The sequence below is a fragment of the Colobus angolensis genome, unplaced genomic scaffold (assembly GCF_000951035.1).
Source record: "Colobus angolensis palliatus isolate OR3802 unplaced genomic scaffold, Cang.pa_1.0 Scaffold407, whole genome shotgun sequence".
Lineage (NCBI taxonomy): Eukaryota > Metazoa > Chordata > Mammalia > Primates > Cercopithecidae > Colobus > Colobus angolensis.
In genome coordinates, this window is record NW_012117455.1 from 26,085 (window position 1) to 41,242 (window position 15,158).

The window sequence follows — 15,158 nt, forward strand, 5'->3', positions numbered from 1 at the left end:
TTGATGTGCAAACACAAGCAGGAAAAAACCCATTTTCCCTTAGAGTGGCTCCTTGGCTCAGTATCTGCATCAGGCTGGGGGATTTAAGCGCATGACTAGATTGACTAGATGATTTTTTTTTTTTTTGGAGACGGAGTCTTGCTCTGTTACCCAGATGGAGTGCAGTGGTGCGATCTTGGCTCAGTGCAACTTCTGCCTCCCGGGTTCAAGTGATTCTCCTGCCTCAGCCTCCCAAGTAGCTGGGACTATAGGTGCGCGCCACCATGCCTGGCTACTCTTTGTATTTTCAGTAGAGACATGGTTTCATCACGTTGGTAAGGCTAGTCTCGAACTCCTGACCTCAAGTGATCCATCCACCCTGGCCTCCCAAAGTGCTGGGATTACAGGCGCGAACCACCATGCTCAGCCCATGACTAGAAGATTCTATCAGGCAATGCAGAAGTTTCGTGTTTTCTAGACAATTGCTTTTTCTCTACATATAGGTTTTATCTGTATAAAAATCTTTATTTTTATTTCAAGTAATTTCTTCAAACTTCCAGATGCAACGTTTGAGTAAAATCTTCACTCAAAGATACAATGGGTTAATTAATGGTTCATGCAGTCACAAGAGAATATTTCGGATGTAGGCCTATTTCTGCAAGGCCAGTCTTCCGAGATGACATCTCACACCTGCTGTGTTCACATTGGAAGGAAATAAAAGGCCATAGTTCACCTCATTCCATATTTACGATTATAGCACTTGGTGTAATTATACCTGCTGTGTTATACATCAGGATAGGACAATAAAGATTATACAGTGTGAGGTCAATTTATAAAATATTTCCTTGAAAAAAAGGACTATCCTGGAATTTATTTTACAGACGAATTTTTTTTTTTTTTTTTTTGACAGAATCTCCCTCTGTCACCCAGGCTGGAGTGCAGTGGTGCAGTCTCCCTCCCTGCAACCTCTACCTCCCGGGTTCAGGCGATTTCCAATTCCAAGTAGCTGGTATTACAGGTGCACGCCATCACACTTGGCTAATTTTTGTATTTTTAGTAGAGACGAGGTTTCACTATGTTGGCTAGACTGGTCTTGAACTCCTGACCTCAAGTGATCTGCCTGCCTCACCCTCCCAAAGTGCTGGGATTACAGGGGTGAGGCATCGCCAAAACAATTTTAAATAACACGGAGGCCACTCAATCTAATGGGAACTGCCCGACATCTCTCTCAATCTCTCCATTCAGAGAAAGGGATCCAGACCTTCAATGATTTCCATAAAGCAAAACAGTAACAAGTCCAGTGACTACAAGTCTAACCATCATTCTACGCTCAAACTGAATCCTTTGAGTTTTACTCTGAATCCTAGCAACTCTTCAATAAGACAGAATTGTTGATTGAATTTTGGGTTTTCTTCGGTACTTTTTATGTGCGACACTCCATACCTATGACAGAATCTTATCCTTGTTTTCCTAAACTTGACTTAGAGGACAGGCCAGGCCCCAGTAAGCCTGGTCTCGGGCTCTGAGATCTAGGATCCTCTGTCAGTCACTGAGGTTGGGGAGGGGACTGATGTGGCGCCCTTATGATGTCACCCACACTGTGTCCACTGAGAACCCTGAGTCTTGCCAGCCGTCGGGGACTAAGCCTCCTAGTCCCTGTGAGGAAGGCGGCTGGGTGGGAAGGGCTGCTGCTGTGTCAGCCAAACAGACAATCCTCCCTGCGCGGATGTCAGTCCCTGCTGATACCACCCACAGGCCGACGGGGAGAGGACATGGTTGGAGCGTTTGACATACAAAGCAGCACCTTGTTTTACTGGGGGTAGAAAATAGGAAGTCTGCTCCCTGCCTCACCCCTCTTAAGCGTCAAAGCTCAGACGTCAGCGGGACTTGAAGAAGAGTCTCAGCCTGGGCAGTGCCAGTCACAACACCTGGGTTTCCAGCCGCCGGAGTTCCTTGACCACAAGATCAATGTTAATAATTGGGTTAAAGTACAGGGCCCAGTAAAACAAACAGTTGCAAACAAACTGAGGGATGAGGGGCCAGAACATGGCCACAAAAAGCCCCTGTGTTGATACTTTCCAGAAGTGGCTCCACATCCTCTGAGGCACAGTCCTGAAGCAAGAAGAGAAGAGGCTGAATCAGAGGTGATTCTCATGACCACGCCCAGATGTCCGGGCCCTGGGCCTTTTCTGGGTGCTGGGAAGAGCGTGGCTGCCTGTGCTGAATGTCCTTGTCTTCTGTCCCCGGTGCCTGAGACCTCTGCCTACTCAACCCATCTTTAACTCTCAGGGACATGACCTAGAGGGAGCTTCTTTGTCCCCACACCGGGCAAGGCCTCCCTGTGACAGCCTCAACTTCACCTGCTTCATCACTTTGTTAACACTTACATAATTTTTTTTTTTCTTTTGAGACAGGGTCTCATTCCTTTGTCCCAGCTGGAGTGCAGTGATGCAAATGTGGCTCAACTGCAGCCTCAACCTCCAGGTCTCGTGATTCTGCTGAGTAGCTGGGATCACAGGCACACATCACCACATCTCGTTCTTCTTTTTCCTTTCTTTTTTTTTTAAGTAGAGATAAGGTGGTCTCGCTATGCTACCCAGGCTGGTCTCAAACTCCTGGGCTCAGGGAATCCTTCCACCTCATCCTCTGGAGTTGCTGGGACTACAGGTGTGCACCACCATGCCCAGTTAATTTTTTGTATTTTTTGTACAGACAGGGTTTTGTCACATTGCCCATCTTGGCCTCAAGCAACCCTCTTGCCTCCCAAAGTGCTGGGATTACAGGCATTAGCCAAGGTGCCTGGCCATCTATTTTTTAACATACATATTTTCTTTGTTAGGCTGTAGGGCCTCACAGTATAGACTGTCTTCTTTACCAAAAGATCTGCCATGCCCAGCAGAGAACCAGGAGTACAGTAGGGGCATAAATATGCGGATTGTGTATAAATAAGTGAGTTTGCTAAATGGAAAGAAATGAGGGAGATTCTTTTTTGATTTTTACCTAGTGAGTCACCACGGGAAAGGTGAGAGAGATTGTTGGGTTCTCAGAACCATTCATAAGGTTGCAAGTCACAGAACGTCAAGGTAGAAGGCTGCAAGGGTGGCCATGTTACTTCTGCCTGTCCCTTTCTTCTGGAAACAGCTTCTAAGTTTTTGGGGTTTTTTTGAGATGGAGTCTCGCTTTGTCGCCCAGGCTGGAGCGCAATGACTCAATCTTGGCTCACTGCAACCTCCACCTCCCTGGGTTCAAGCGATCCTCCTGCCTCAGCCTCCTGAGTAGCTGGGATTACAGGCACCCACCACCACGCCTGGCTAATTTTTGTATTTTTGGTAGCGATGACGTTTCACTATGTTGGCCAGGCTGGTCTCACACTCCTGACCTCAGGTGATCCACCTGCCTTGGCCTCCCAAAATGCTAGGATTACAGGCAAGAGCCACCGCACCCAGCAACGGCCTCTAGGTTTTGGGGATTCTCTCTCCTTTGTTCTTTTCCACGTGGTCTGGGTAGGGCTGAAACCAGCCTCTGGTTGTGGGGTGAGCTCATGCCCCAAGCCTGGGGTAGCCCTGCAGGATTGGGGTGATGGATTGCAGTGGGCATGTGACCCAGGCTGGGTCCATAAGAACAAAGGCGTGTGAGCCCTGAGACCTTTTCCAGTGCCACGGGGAAGGAAGTGCTTGCTTCCTGGAGGTTTGTTAAGCTGCACAGATCAAAGACTGGAGTGGAGAAGCCAAGGGCCCCCACATGAAGAGAGCTGCCTGACGCAGAAAACACAAGAAAGAACAGTGCCATGAGGGACAGAGAAAGAGCCAGCCCTGGTGACAGCGTTTGGGTCTCACGGTCCAGTCATGCTTGAAGCCTAAGTTATTATTATCCTAGTTGGTGGCAGATCAGGATTAGAACTCATGCCTACAGAATTTCCCATGAGATCTCTTTATGCTCTACCTTACTGCCATTTTCTATAAAGCACCCTGTGGAGGCCACAGCAACTCCATATTGGATGCTAATCTGCCATGTTGACTTCTCACTAACTCCGGTTTGGGCGAAGCCTCTAACATCTCTGGTTTATCTAACGTTTCTTGTGTAAGAACACATATGTCACATAAATCCTGCCCTTAGGTGAAACGGCCTTATTGTTCTCGTACTTACCATAAATCCTGAGCCTAAGCAATTGTTCTGCACGTCCCTTCTGAATGAAGCATGTATGCCTCTTCCCTATGTATACAAGTCTTGGGTCTGGGGATCCACCATCTTGTCTCGCTGCCATCCAAGACACAGATAGGGCTTCTGTTTGCAAGGCTTTATTAAATGTTTCTTTCTGAGAAACTGAATGTGTCAGCTTCTTTCTTCAGTCCCTCAGCTTCCTCTGATTTAGGGGATAGGTTTGCACAGGCCTGCCTACCTTAAAAGAGACCCTTTTCTACTTAGTTGCTTATTCCTTGATTATTAAAATCCTTTGACCCCCTCCCCCTGAAATTAAATGGTATATTGCATAAAGACATATAGGAAAATACTTTTAACAATGAGCACCACAATCTCCACCCGCAAAACACAAGGTAATTGTCCTATTCACTGCTTAAGCTGGGTTTCTCAAAGCAGAGTCTGAAGGGTCTGGGTGGACAGAGGATTTATTTCAAGTGTGAGAAATAAAAAGATCTTTCCCTCACTTGGTATTTCTTTCCCATCCCCAGTTGTGACAACCATTAAAATATACTTACTTCAGTTCACTTCTCGACCAGATTCTCCAAAAGGAGAACAATTCCAGAACTGAGAGTAACATAGCATTGATGATGAGAAACCGTGATGTCCAGTAATGGACCTCCAGCCAGTCCCAAGCAAACTCGGCAATCAGCTGGTATGGAAGGAAGGAGTATTTGACCAGGAACTCTCTCCACTGCTTCCACGTAGGCTCCTTAAGATCCTTGAAAAACAACACACAGATGCAAGAAGTCATGAGGACTGACTTTTACACAAAATACTGTGATGATCAGGCTGGGCACGGTGGCTCACACCTGTAATCCCAGCACTTTGGGAGGCCTAGGTGGGTGGATCACCTGAGGTCAGGAGTTTAAGACCAGGCTGGCCAACATGGTGAAGCCCCATCTCTACTAAAAACACAAAAATTGGCCAAGTGTGGTGCTGTGCACCTGTAGTCCCAACTACTCTAGAGGCTGAGGCAGGAGAATCACTTGAACCTGGGACGTGGAGGTTGCAGTGAGTTGAGATCACACTACTGCACTCCATCCTGGGTGACAGAGGGAGACTCTGTCTCAGAAAAAAAAAAAAAAAGGAAAAGAAATTGTGATGATCACAGTGAGTTCTACATTGATTACAACACACACACACATCCAACAATCTAAAATGAAATTTCCATCCATCAACTCATCTTGTAATAATTAGTCCTTTTTTTTTTTTTTTTTTTGAGACAGAGTCTTAATCTTTCACCCAGGCTGGAAAGCAGTGGTGCTATCTCGGCTCACTGCAGCCTCCACCTACTGGGTTCAAGTGATTTTCCTGTCTCAGTTTCCTGAGCAGCTGGGATTAAAGGCATACACCACCACGCCTGGCTAATTTTTGTATTTTTAGTAGAGACGGGGTTTTGTCATATTGGCCAGGCTGGTCTCGAAACTCCTGACCTCAGGTGATTCACCTGCCTCTGCCTCCCAAAGTGCTTGGATTACAGGCGTGAACCACTGCGCCCAGCCATAATTAATCTCAAATTAAGTAAATGTTAGCAAAAAGGTTGAAATGAAATGCTTGTCACATAATTATGGAAGCTCAGAAATAAAAATCTAAGCATGAATTATGAATAAATAGAAATAAATTTAAATTAACCAGTGTTTTATTGTCCCATCACTGCATGGGTAGCTTGAACCATTTGCTAAATTCAGCATCGGCTATGGTAGAATAATGGTAGTTTGTGGGAAAATTACAAACACTCCCTCCTCCCTCCGAAAAAAGGTAAATTTTGTGGTGGCAGGAGGAAAAGCTTTCCAATTAGATATTAGCAGATAAAAAATTAGCCTGATGAACAAGCAGAGGCTGTTGGAGCTCGTTAAAATTGAAGGGTTGGGTGCCAGGTGCAGTGGCTCATGCCTATAATCTCAACACTTTGGGAGGGTGAGGTGGGAGGATGGTTTGAATTGAGTAGTTCAAGACCAGGCTGGGCAACATGGTGAAAACCTGTCTCTGCAAAAAATGCAAAAATTAGCTGGGTGGTGGTGCTCGCCTGTAGTCCCAGCTACTTGGGAGGCTGAGTTGTGAGGATCGCTTGAGTCCAGGAGGTTGAGGCTGCAGTGAGCTGTGGTTGTGCCACTGCACTCCAGCCTGGGAAAAAGAGTGAGACCCTATCTCCAACAATCAATCAAAAAATGAAATTAAAGGTCAGGGTCTCTGCACAGCCAGTCTGGTGAGGTAAACAGCAAGTGGAGACTGGGTAATTAGAGGAGGAATGTGCAAGGGATCTGATTAGCAGGCTTCAAACTATATTCAAGGCTGAAACCAGTTAGCCAGACACTTGATTATAGTGTTTACAAGGATCTTTGGGGAAAAAAAAGGATCTCTGGAGATTTCAAAATTGTTTTATTATTTATGGGTGTGGATTATACTTGATGATTCCTCTATCCATGTGACTTGATATGAACAGGTCAGGACTGGCCTCAAGAGAAGCAAAGCAAAGGATATTACTCTCAAATGACTTAGCAGACATTCTGAAGGAGTTCATGGGTGAAACTGAAGAAACATGGCACCCATGGTGGGTAGCAATCTCTGCAAATCACTCAACGGGGGAATAATTTTATTCCAGGCACTGTGCAGACCTACCAGAAGCTTGGTGACGACGTCCTCCCCAGAGCTGTCTTCTTGCAGAGGGCAGATGGTGTGGATGAAGGGTAGGAAGGTGTCGGTGTAGTCAAACAGGTACAGGTAGAGCAGACTCAGCCTGGGGGAGCTCTTGAGGGCGTACAGCAAGAACAGAGACCTGCCTGGGTTCACAGCCTGCAGAGAAGAAGAGTACAGGGCCACATTACAACCATAGCGACCAGCTGCCCACCCACGCCCCTTCCCATCTCTAGCTTGTTGCCATCAGCCTTTTTGCATGGTACGTACAATGCATGAATGAACGAATGGCAAGAAGAGGTCAAGTGATCCACATTTTGGGTTACATTGTATAAAGATCCGATCTTGGCGGAGCATGGTGGCTCACGCCTGTAAATCCCAACACTTCAGGAGGCTGAGGTGGGAAGATCACTTGAGGTTAGCAATTTGAGACCAGCCTGGCCAACATGGTGAAATGCCATCTCTACTAAAAATACAAAAATTAGCTGGGCGTAGTGGCGCATGCCCTGTAGTCCCAGCTACTTGGGAGGCTGAGGCTGGAGAATCACTTGAACCCAGGAGGTGGAGGTTGCAATGTGCTGAGATTGTGCCACTGCACTCCAGTCTATGGAACAGAGAGATATTCCAGCTCAAAAAAAAAAAAAAAAAGATCCAATCTCTAGCTATAGCTGGGGGAGGGTTGAAAAGCATACTCTTGCACCCTCCTTGCAGAATATAGCCTTTTTAAAAAGCTATTTTGAAAAAGGTATTGGAGTTTTAAAATTGTTTAATTCAATCACTCTGTAAGTGGGCACCACTTAATGCAAAGAATCTGAAATACAGACTTTATATACAAGATGTTTAGTACTGCATTGAGTATAACAGTGAAACCAGTGAAATCTATGGTTACAGCAGATTCTTAACATGGAATTCACATAGCCATTTTCATTTTCTTCACTTTTGTAAATCAAGTTTTACTACAGTAAATGTTTACTTCCTTATTATAAAAGTAACTGAATAGATGAATCTGAAATACAGACTTTATATACAAGATGTTTAGTACTGCATTGAGTATAACAGTGAAACCAGTGAAATCTATGGTTACAGCAGATTCTTAACATGGAATTCACATAGCCATTTTCATTTTCTTCACTTTTGTAAATCAAGTTTTACTACAGTAAATGTTTACTTCCTTATTATAAAAGTAACTGAATAGATGACTCAGGCTAAGCACGGTGGCTCACACCTGTAATCCTAACACTTTGGGAGGCAAGAGGATTGCCTGAGGCCAGGAGTTCAAGACCAGCCTGAGCGACAAAGCAAGACCCTGTCTCTTAATTTTTTGAGACAGGGTCTTGCTGTGTCATCCAGGCTGGAGTGCAGTGGTGCATTTTTGGCTCACTGCAACATCTACCTCTTGGATTCAAGCAATTCTCCTGCCTCGGCCTCCCAAGTAGTTGAGATTACAAGTGAGTAACACCACGCCTGGCTAATTTTTGTATTTTTAGTAGACACAGGGTTTCACTATGTTGGCCAGGCTGGTCTCGAACTCCTGACCTCAGGTGATCCACCTGCCTTGGTCTCCCAAAGTGCTGGGATTACAGGTGTGAGCCACCATGTTCAGCCTAAGACCTTGTCTCTTAAAAAAAAGAAGGCCGGGTGCAGTGGCTCACACCTGTAATCCCGGCACTTTGGGAGGCCGAGGTAGGTGGATCACCTGAGGTCAGGAGTTCGAGACCAGCCTGACCGATATAAAACCCCATCTCTACTAAAAACACAAAAATTAGGTGGGCGTGGTGGCAAGCGCCTGTAATCCTAGCTACCCGGGAGGCTGAGACAGGACAATCACTTAAACCCAGGAGGCAGAGGTTGCAGTGAGCTGAGATCTTGCCATTGCACTCCAGCCTGGGTGACAAGAGCAAAACTCCGTCTCAAAAAAAAAAAAAAATTCAGTTTATTTGATTCTTAGTAGCATCAAAATAAAATGAGCACTTTACCACAGAAGATATAAAGATGGCAAATAAGCACGTGAACGCAAATTAAATGAGAAATGCAAATTAAATCCCCAGTGCCCAGTGGAGATCACTGCATCCTTGTTGGAATTGGGAGGGCTGGGAGGGAGGGCTTAACAGGGGCAGGAGGAAACTTCTGGGAGTGACTGAGATGTTCCCCATCTTCACTGTGGTGATGGTTTCATGGCTGTGCATATGTCAAACTTATCACATCATACACTTTAAGCAGGTGTATATCAATTTTACCTCAACAAAAACTGCTAAAACATTCAACTTACCTGATGCTATGAATAACTTGCTGTTAGATTTTTTTTAAAGTGTGATGATGATTGCATGATTCTTTCTCTTTAGAAATGCATACTACAGAAGCTGGGCGTGACAGCTCACACATGCAATCCCAGCACTTTGGGAGGCTGAGGCAGGCAGACTGCTTGAGGTCAAGAGATCAAGACCAGCCTGACCAGCATAGTGAAACCCCGTCTCTACTAAAAATACAAAAAAAATTAGCCAGGCGTGGTGGTGGGCACTTGTAGTCCCAGCTACTCAGGAGGCTGAGGCAGGAGAATCGCTTGAATCCGGGAGATGGAGGTTGCAGTGAGGCAAGATCACGCCACTGCATTCCACCCTGGCGACAGAGCGAGACTCCATCTCAAAAATAAAGAAATAAATAAATAAAAATAAATTGTATACTACAGGCCGGGTGTGGTGGATCACACCCATAATCCCAGCACTTTGGGAGGTTCAGGCGGGTGGATGACTTGAGGTTAGGATTTCGAGACCAGCCTGGCTAACATGGCAAAACCCCGTCTCTACTAAAAATACAAAAATTAGCCAGGCATGGTGGTGGGCACTTGTAGTCCCAGCTACTCAGAAGGCTGAGGCAGGAGAATTGCTTGAAACTGGGAGGTGGATGTTGCATTGAGCCGAGATTGTGCCACTGCACTCCAGCCTGGGTGATAGAGCGAGACTTGGTCTCAAAAAAAAAGAAGAAACAAATGCATACTACAGTATTTAGGGGTGGAATAAGATGATGTTCGGGTATGCTTTAAAATAATCCCGGGTTTGGGGTGTAAGTAGAGGGGTAGTAAGGAAGTAGGAATGGCCATGAGTTGGTCATCACTGAAACTGACTCTAAATACATTTATCCCTTTATTTTTGTTTATATCTGATATTTTCTAAAGTGATTTTAAGAAAATCTAAAGATTTTAAGAAAAGATCCAACTAGTGAAATGGCAGATTTCCAAGTCTGGGGCAAGAAAGGTACAGGAGTAACCTGACCATCTTGACACACGAGAAGGGAAACTATCAAACACCAATGAGGTCACATCAAAAGAACTAAGGTCAGGCATGGTGGCTTACGCCTATAATAAAAGCACTTTGGGAGGCCAAGGGGGGAGGACTGCTTGAAGCTACGAGTCTGAAACAAGCCTGGGCAACAAAATGAGACCTCATTTCTATTAAAAAAAAAACAAATGAGTCAGGCATGGTGGCGTGTGCCTGTAATCCCAGCTGCTAGAGAGGCTGAGATGGGAGGATCACTGGAGCCCAGGAGTTTGAGGATGCAGTGAGTCATGATCGTGCTACTGCACTCCAGCCTGGGTGCCAGAGCAAGACCCGTCTTTTTTTTTTTTTTTTTTTTTTTTTTGAGATGGAGTCTCACTCTGTCGCCCAGGCTGGAGTGCAATGGTTCACTGAAACCTCTGGGTTCAAGCAATTCTCTTGCTTCAGCCTTCTGAGTAGCTGGGATTATAGGCGCGCACCACCACACCCAGCTAATTTTTGTATTTTTAGTACAGACGAGGTTTCACTATGTTGGTCAGGCTAATCTGGAACTCTGTCCTGACCTCAGGTGATCTGCCCACCTCTGCCGCCCAAAGTGCTGGGATTACAGTCATGAGCCACCGCACCTGGCCCCATCTCTTAAAAGAGGGCTCACTAGCAAGTACATTCTACCCCAATTAAAAAGTTAAATTAAAAAAACAAAAAACAAAAAACTCAGAAAATAATTTGAGGAGGTTCCTACTCAAAAAAGGATAACTTGAGCATCAACAAGTATAATCACTAAAATATACTGAAACACATCAAGAATGCTAAAATCCCGCTTACGATCCTGAAGAAAGAAAGTGGCCACCTTTAGTAGACAGTAGTGAACCAGGTCACTATTCTGAAACTGACAAATAAAAGGAAAGCATCAAGCATTTAACCTGCCTTTCTAGTACAAACTATATTCAGGGTAATCAAAGAATGAGGAAAAATTTCTTTTCTTAAAGATTTATTTCAGCTACTAAATGAAGAAGCAATGAAGAAGCAGTGATATATTATCACTGGTTTATAACCCTAATGACAGATCTAAACAATCATGATCACAGGGTTGCTGCCATCTGTTAAAGAGAACACTGGACGTTATGAGCCACTTAATGAAACAAACCACCACCATCACCCATGAAACAGTCTTGCCAAACCTGGCTTTGGCAACCCTGAACCAAAGTAAGTCTCTAGATCTAACTACCAGATTTCTGGATATGTAGGGGGCAGAGGGGCCTGCTAGGTGACTGAAAATCAGCTAAATTCAAAATGTGGAACAGTCTATGGGACAAAATGATCTAGTTTCTTTGTTGAAATAAATGTGGGGTAACAGAGGGAGAGAGAATCCGTAAACTAAGAGACTTAAGAGACATAACAACTAAAGATAGACCTTGTTTGGACCCCGACTGCAACAAACCCACTTTAAAGAAAAAGTGAGATATTTAAAAGTTGACAAGTTATTTAATAATATCAGAGAACTGGCCGGGTGCAGTGGCTCATGCCTGTAATCCCAGCACTTTGGGAGGCCGAGGCGGATGGATCACCTGAGGTCAGCAATTTGAGATCAGCCTGGCCAACATGGTGAAATCCCATCTCTACTAAAAATACAAAAAATTAGCTGGGCATGGAGGTGCACACCTGTAATCCCAGCTACTCAGGAGGGGAGGGGAATCGCTTGAACCCAGGAGGCGGAGTTTGCAGTGAGCTGAGATTGTGCCATTGCACTCCAGCCTGGGCGACAAGAGCAAAACTCCATCTCAAAAAAAAAAAAAAATTCAGAATTACTATTCATTGGTGGAGGGGTGTACAATGGTGATATTATAATTTTGTCATTTAAAAAGTCTTTACTTCTCAAGCAGGACATGGTAGTGATACAGGAGTGAAGAAGAAATTACTCAGGCAGATAGTGAGGGTACCGGAGTCCTCAGTAAGGTTTTCCTTTTAATGAAAAGCAGCCTCAAATCATTTTCCTTTCTAACAAACAGCAGCCTGTAAAATGGAACTGCAAACAAAGATGCCGGCAGTTATATCCATCATGTTCAAGATAGCGGCTCCATTTTCCCTTCTCTTTGTCAGCCACATGTACAGTACAGTAAGGAGCAGACAAGATAGCACCAGCCAAGGTGACAGAAAGTTCATTTGCATAATAAGACTAGGGTGGGGTGGCCACCCTTCCTGTGTACTGTGGAAACATCACACCTGATCGAACCAGTCTGTGAGCCCTATGTAAACCAGACACAGCCCCTCAAACCTGACTACAAATTCCAGCGCATCTACTGCCCACCAGTCTTTTCCTCTTAGAAGTCCCCTCTCTCACACTAGAGACAGAGCTGTTTTCCTTTCTCTTACTTTTGCCTGTTAAACCTCTGCTCAACTCCTCTTGTGTGTCTGTGTCCTACATTTTCCTGGTGCAAGAGGACAAACCCGTTTTTTTTACCCCAGACAATGTAGCTGCTTCAGTAGCCTTTGCCTGTAGTCCCAGCTACTTGGGAGGCTGAGGTAGAAGGATTGCTTGACCAGGAATTTGAGACCAGCCTGGGCAACACAGTGAGACTCCTTTTCCAAAAAGAATTTTTTTTTTTTTTTTTTTTAGAGATTAATGCTGAAATATTTACCTATGAAAAATATGGCAGCTTGGCTGGGCACAGTGGCTCACGCCTGTAATCCCAGCACTTTGGGAGGCTGAGGAGGGCCGATCACCTGAGGTCAGGAGTTCAAGCCTAGCCTGGTCAACATGGTAAAACCCTGTCTCTACTAAAAATACAAAGTTAGCTGGGCATGGTGGCATGTGCATGTATTCCTAGCTACTCTGGAGGCTGAGGTATGAGAATCGCTTGAACCTGGAAGGCGGAGGTTGTAGTGAGCTAATGTCACACCATTGCACTCCAGTCTGGGCAACAGTGAGACTCTGTCTCAAAAAAACAAAAACACGCCAGGTGCAGTGGCTCACGCCTGTAATCCCAGCACTTTGGGAGGCCAAGGTGGGCGGATCATGAGGTCAGGAGATCGAGACTATCCTGGCTAACACAATGAAACCCCGTCTCTACTAAAAATACAAAAATTAGCCAGGTGTGGTGGCAGGCACCTGTAGTCCCAGCTACTCAGGAGGCTGAGGCAGGAGAATGGCGTGAACCTGGGAGGTGGAGCTTGCAGTGAGCTGAGATCGCGCCACTGCACTCCAGACTGGGCGACAGAGCGAGACTCCGTTTCAAAAAAACAAAACAAAACAAAACAAAACACCAGTAACACAAAAAATAACAAACATTCTATTTCAGGAACTCCACATGTATTCTTTATGATATTTGAAACTAGTTATTAAGGTAATACATGCACATAGTAAACAAGCATTTTTTTTTTTTTTCTTTTGAGACAGTGTCTCACTCTGTCACTTAGGCTGGAGTGCAGTGACACCATCTCAGCTCACTGCAACCTCCACCTCCTGAGTTCAAGCAATTCTCCTGCCGTAGCTTCCTGAGTAGCTGAGATTATAGGCACCCACCACCACACCTCGCTAATTTTTGTATTTTTAGTAAGACGGGGTTTCACCATGTTGGTCAGTCTGGTCTGGAACTCCTGGCCTCAAGTGATCCACCCACCTCGTCCTCCCAAACTGCTGGTATTACAGGCTCGAGCCACTGTGCCTGGCCCAACGTTCCTTATGAACACAAAGTCTTTGTCCCCTTTTCCAGTGGCTGCCTACATGGGTGTGCCTTATTTATTCAGCTTGTTCCTAATGAGGGGTACTTAGGTTGTTTTCTACTCCCTGCAATTACCAACAATGCTACAGTGAATAACTTCTTTAATGACTTTCTGTTAATCAAATATTGGAGTCACACAATGACCCTCTAAGGTTATTTACCCAGGAGGAATCAGGCAAGGAGAGGCGCAGGTACTTGCTGGTGTTCCAACAGGTGGTATGTCTTGAAGGAGCTGGCCCAGGCAGGCTAGTGCCAGAGCCTTACTTTTTTTTTTTCTGAAACAGGGTCTCACTCTGTCGCCCAGGCTGGAGTGCAGTGGCTTGATCATGGTTTACTGCAGCCTCAGCCTCGCAAATGGCTGGCACCACCATACTCAACCAATTTTTTTTGTGTGCGTACTTTTTGTAGAGATGGGGTCTTGCCATGTTACCCAGCTTAGTCTTGAACTCCTGGGCTCAAGCAGTCCTCTCACCTCAGCCTTCCAAAGTACTAGCATTATAGTTGTGAACCACCATGCCCAGCCCACAGCATTACTCTTTTTGTTTCTGTTCTTTGTTTTTTTTTTTTTTTTTTTTTTGAGATGGAGTCTTGCTCTGCCCTCCAGGCTGCAGTGTAGCGGTGTGATCTTGGCTATTGCAGCCTCAACCTCCCAAGTTCAAGCATTTCTCCTGCCTCCAAGTAAATGGACCTACAGGCATGCGCCACCACACCCAGCTAATTTTTGTGATTTTAGTACAGATAGGGTTTCACCATGTTGGTCAGGCTGATCTCAAACTGCTGGTCATCCCCCCTGCCTCGGCCTCCCAAAGTGCTGGGATTACAGTTGTGAGCCACTGCACCCAGCCCAGAGCCTCACTCTTGATTACCATACTGTACTGCCTCCATTCCAAGTGCAAAAGAGTGAAATGCTGGCTTAAAGAGCAGATGCGGTTTAAACTGAAATGTTATTGACAAATTGTCGTCCAGTGATATTCTAACAATTCAAGGTCCCCAAAACACATAAGCATCTCTTTCCTTATTTGTTTGTAAAACAGGCTGTGCGCAGTGGCTCATGCCTGTAATCCCGGCACTTTGGGAAGCTGAGGTCAGGAGGTGGGCGGATCACCTGAGGTCAGGAGTTTGAGATCAGCCTGGCCAACATCCTGCAACCCCATCTCTACTAGAAACATAAACATTAGTTGGGCGTGGTCGCGTGTAACTGTAATCCCAGCTGCTCATGAGGCTGAGGCAGGAGAATCTCTTGAACCTGGGAGGTGGAGGTTGCAGTGAGCTAGAAAAAAAGAAAAACAAAAACAAAAAGAAAGAAAAGGGAAGGAAGGAAGGAAGGAAGGGAGGAAGGGAGGGAGGAAGG

General features: G+C 45.4%; 1 protein-coding gene across 2 annotated transcripts in view; it reads right to left on the reverse strand.

The window, feature by feature from the left end:
• Window positions 1-479: 479 nt before the first annotated feature.
• BFAR (bifunctional apoptosis regulator) overlaps window positions 480-15,158 on the reverse strand; it is a 48,971-nt gene continuing 34,292 nt past the window's right edge. For both annotated transcript variants that reach the window (XM_011956018.1, XM_011956019.1), the window contains exons 6-8: window positions 6,799-6,972; window positions 4,695-4,897; window positions 480-2,091 (exon numbers count right to left, since the gene is read on the reverse strand). In XM_011956018.1, coding sequence (XP_011811408.1) covers window positions 1,899-2,091; window positions 4,695-4,897; window positions 6,799-6,972 — 570 coding nt within the window. In that variant the 3' untranslated portion in view covers window positions 480-1,898. The remainder of the gene's footprint in view (window positions 2,092-4,694; window positions 4,898-6,798; window positions 6,973-15,158) is intronic.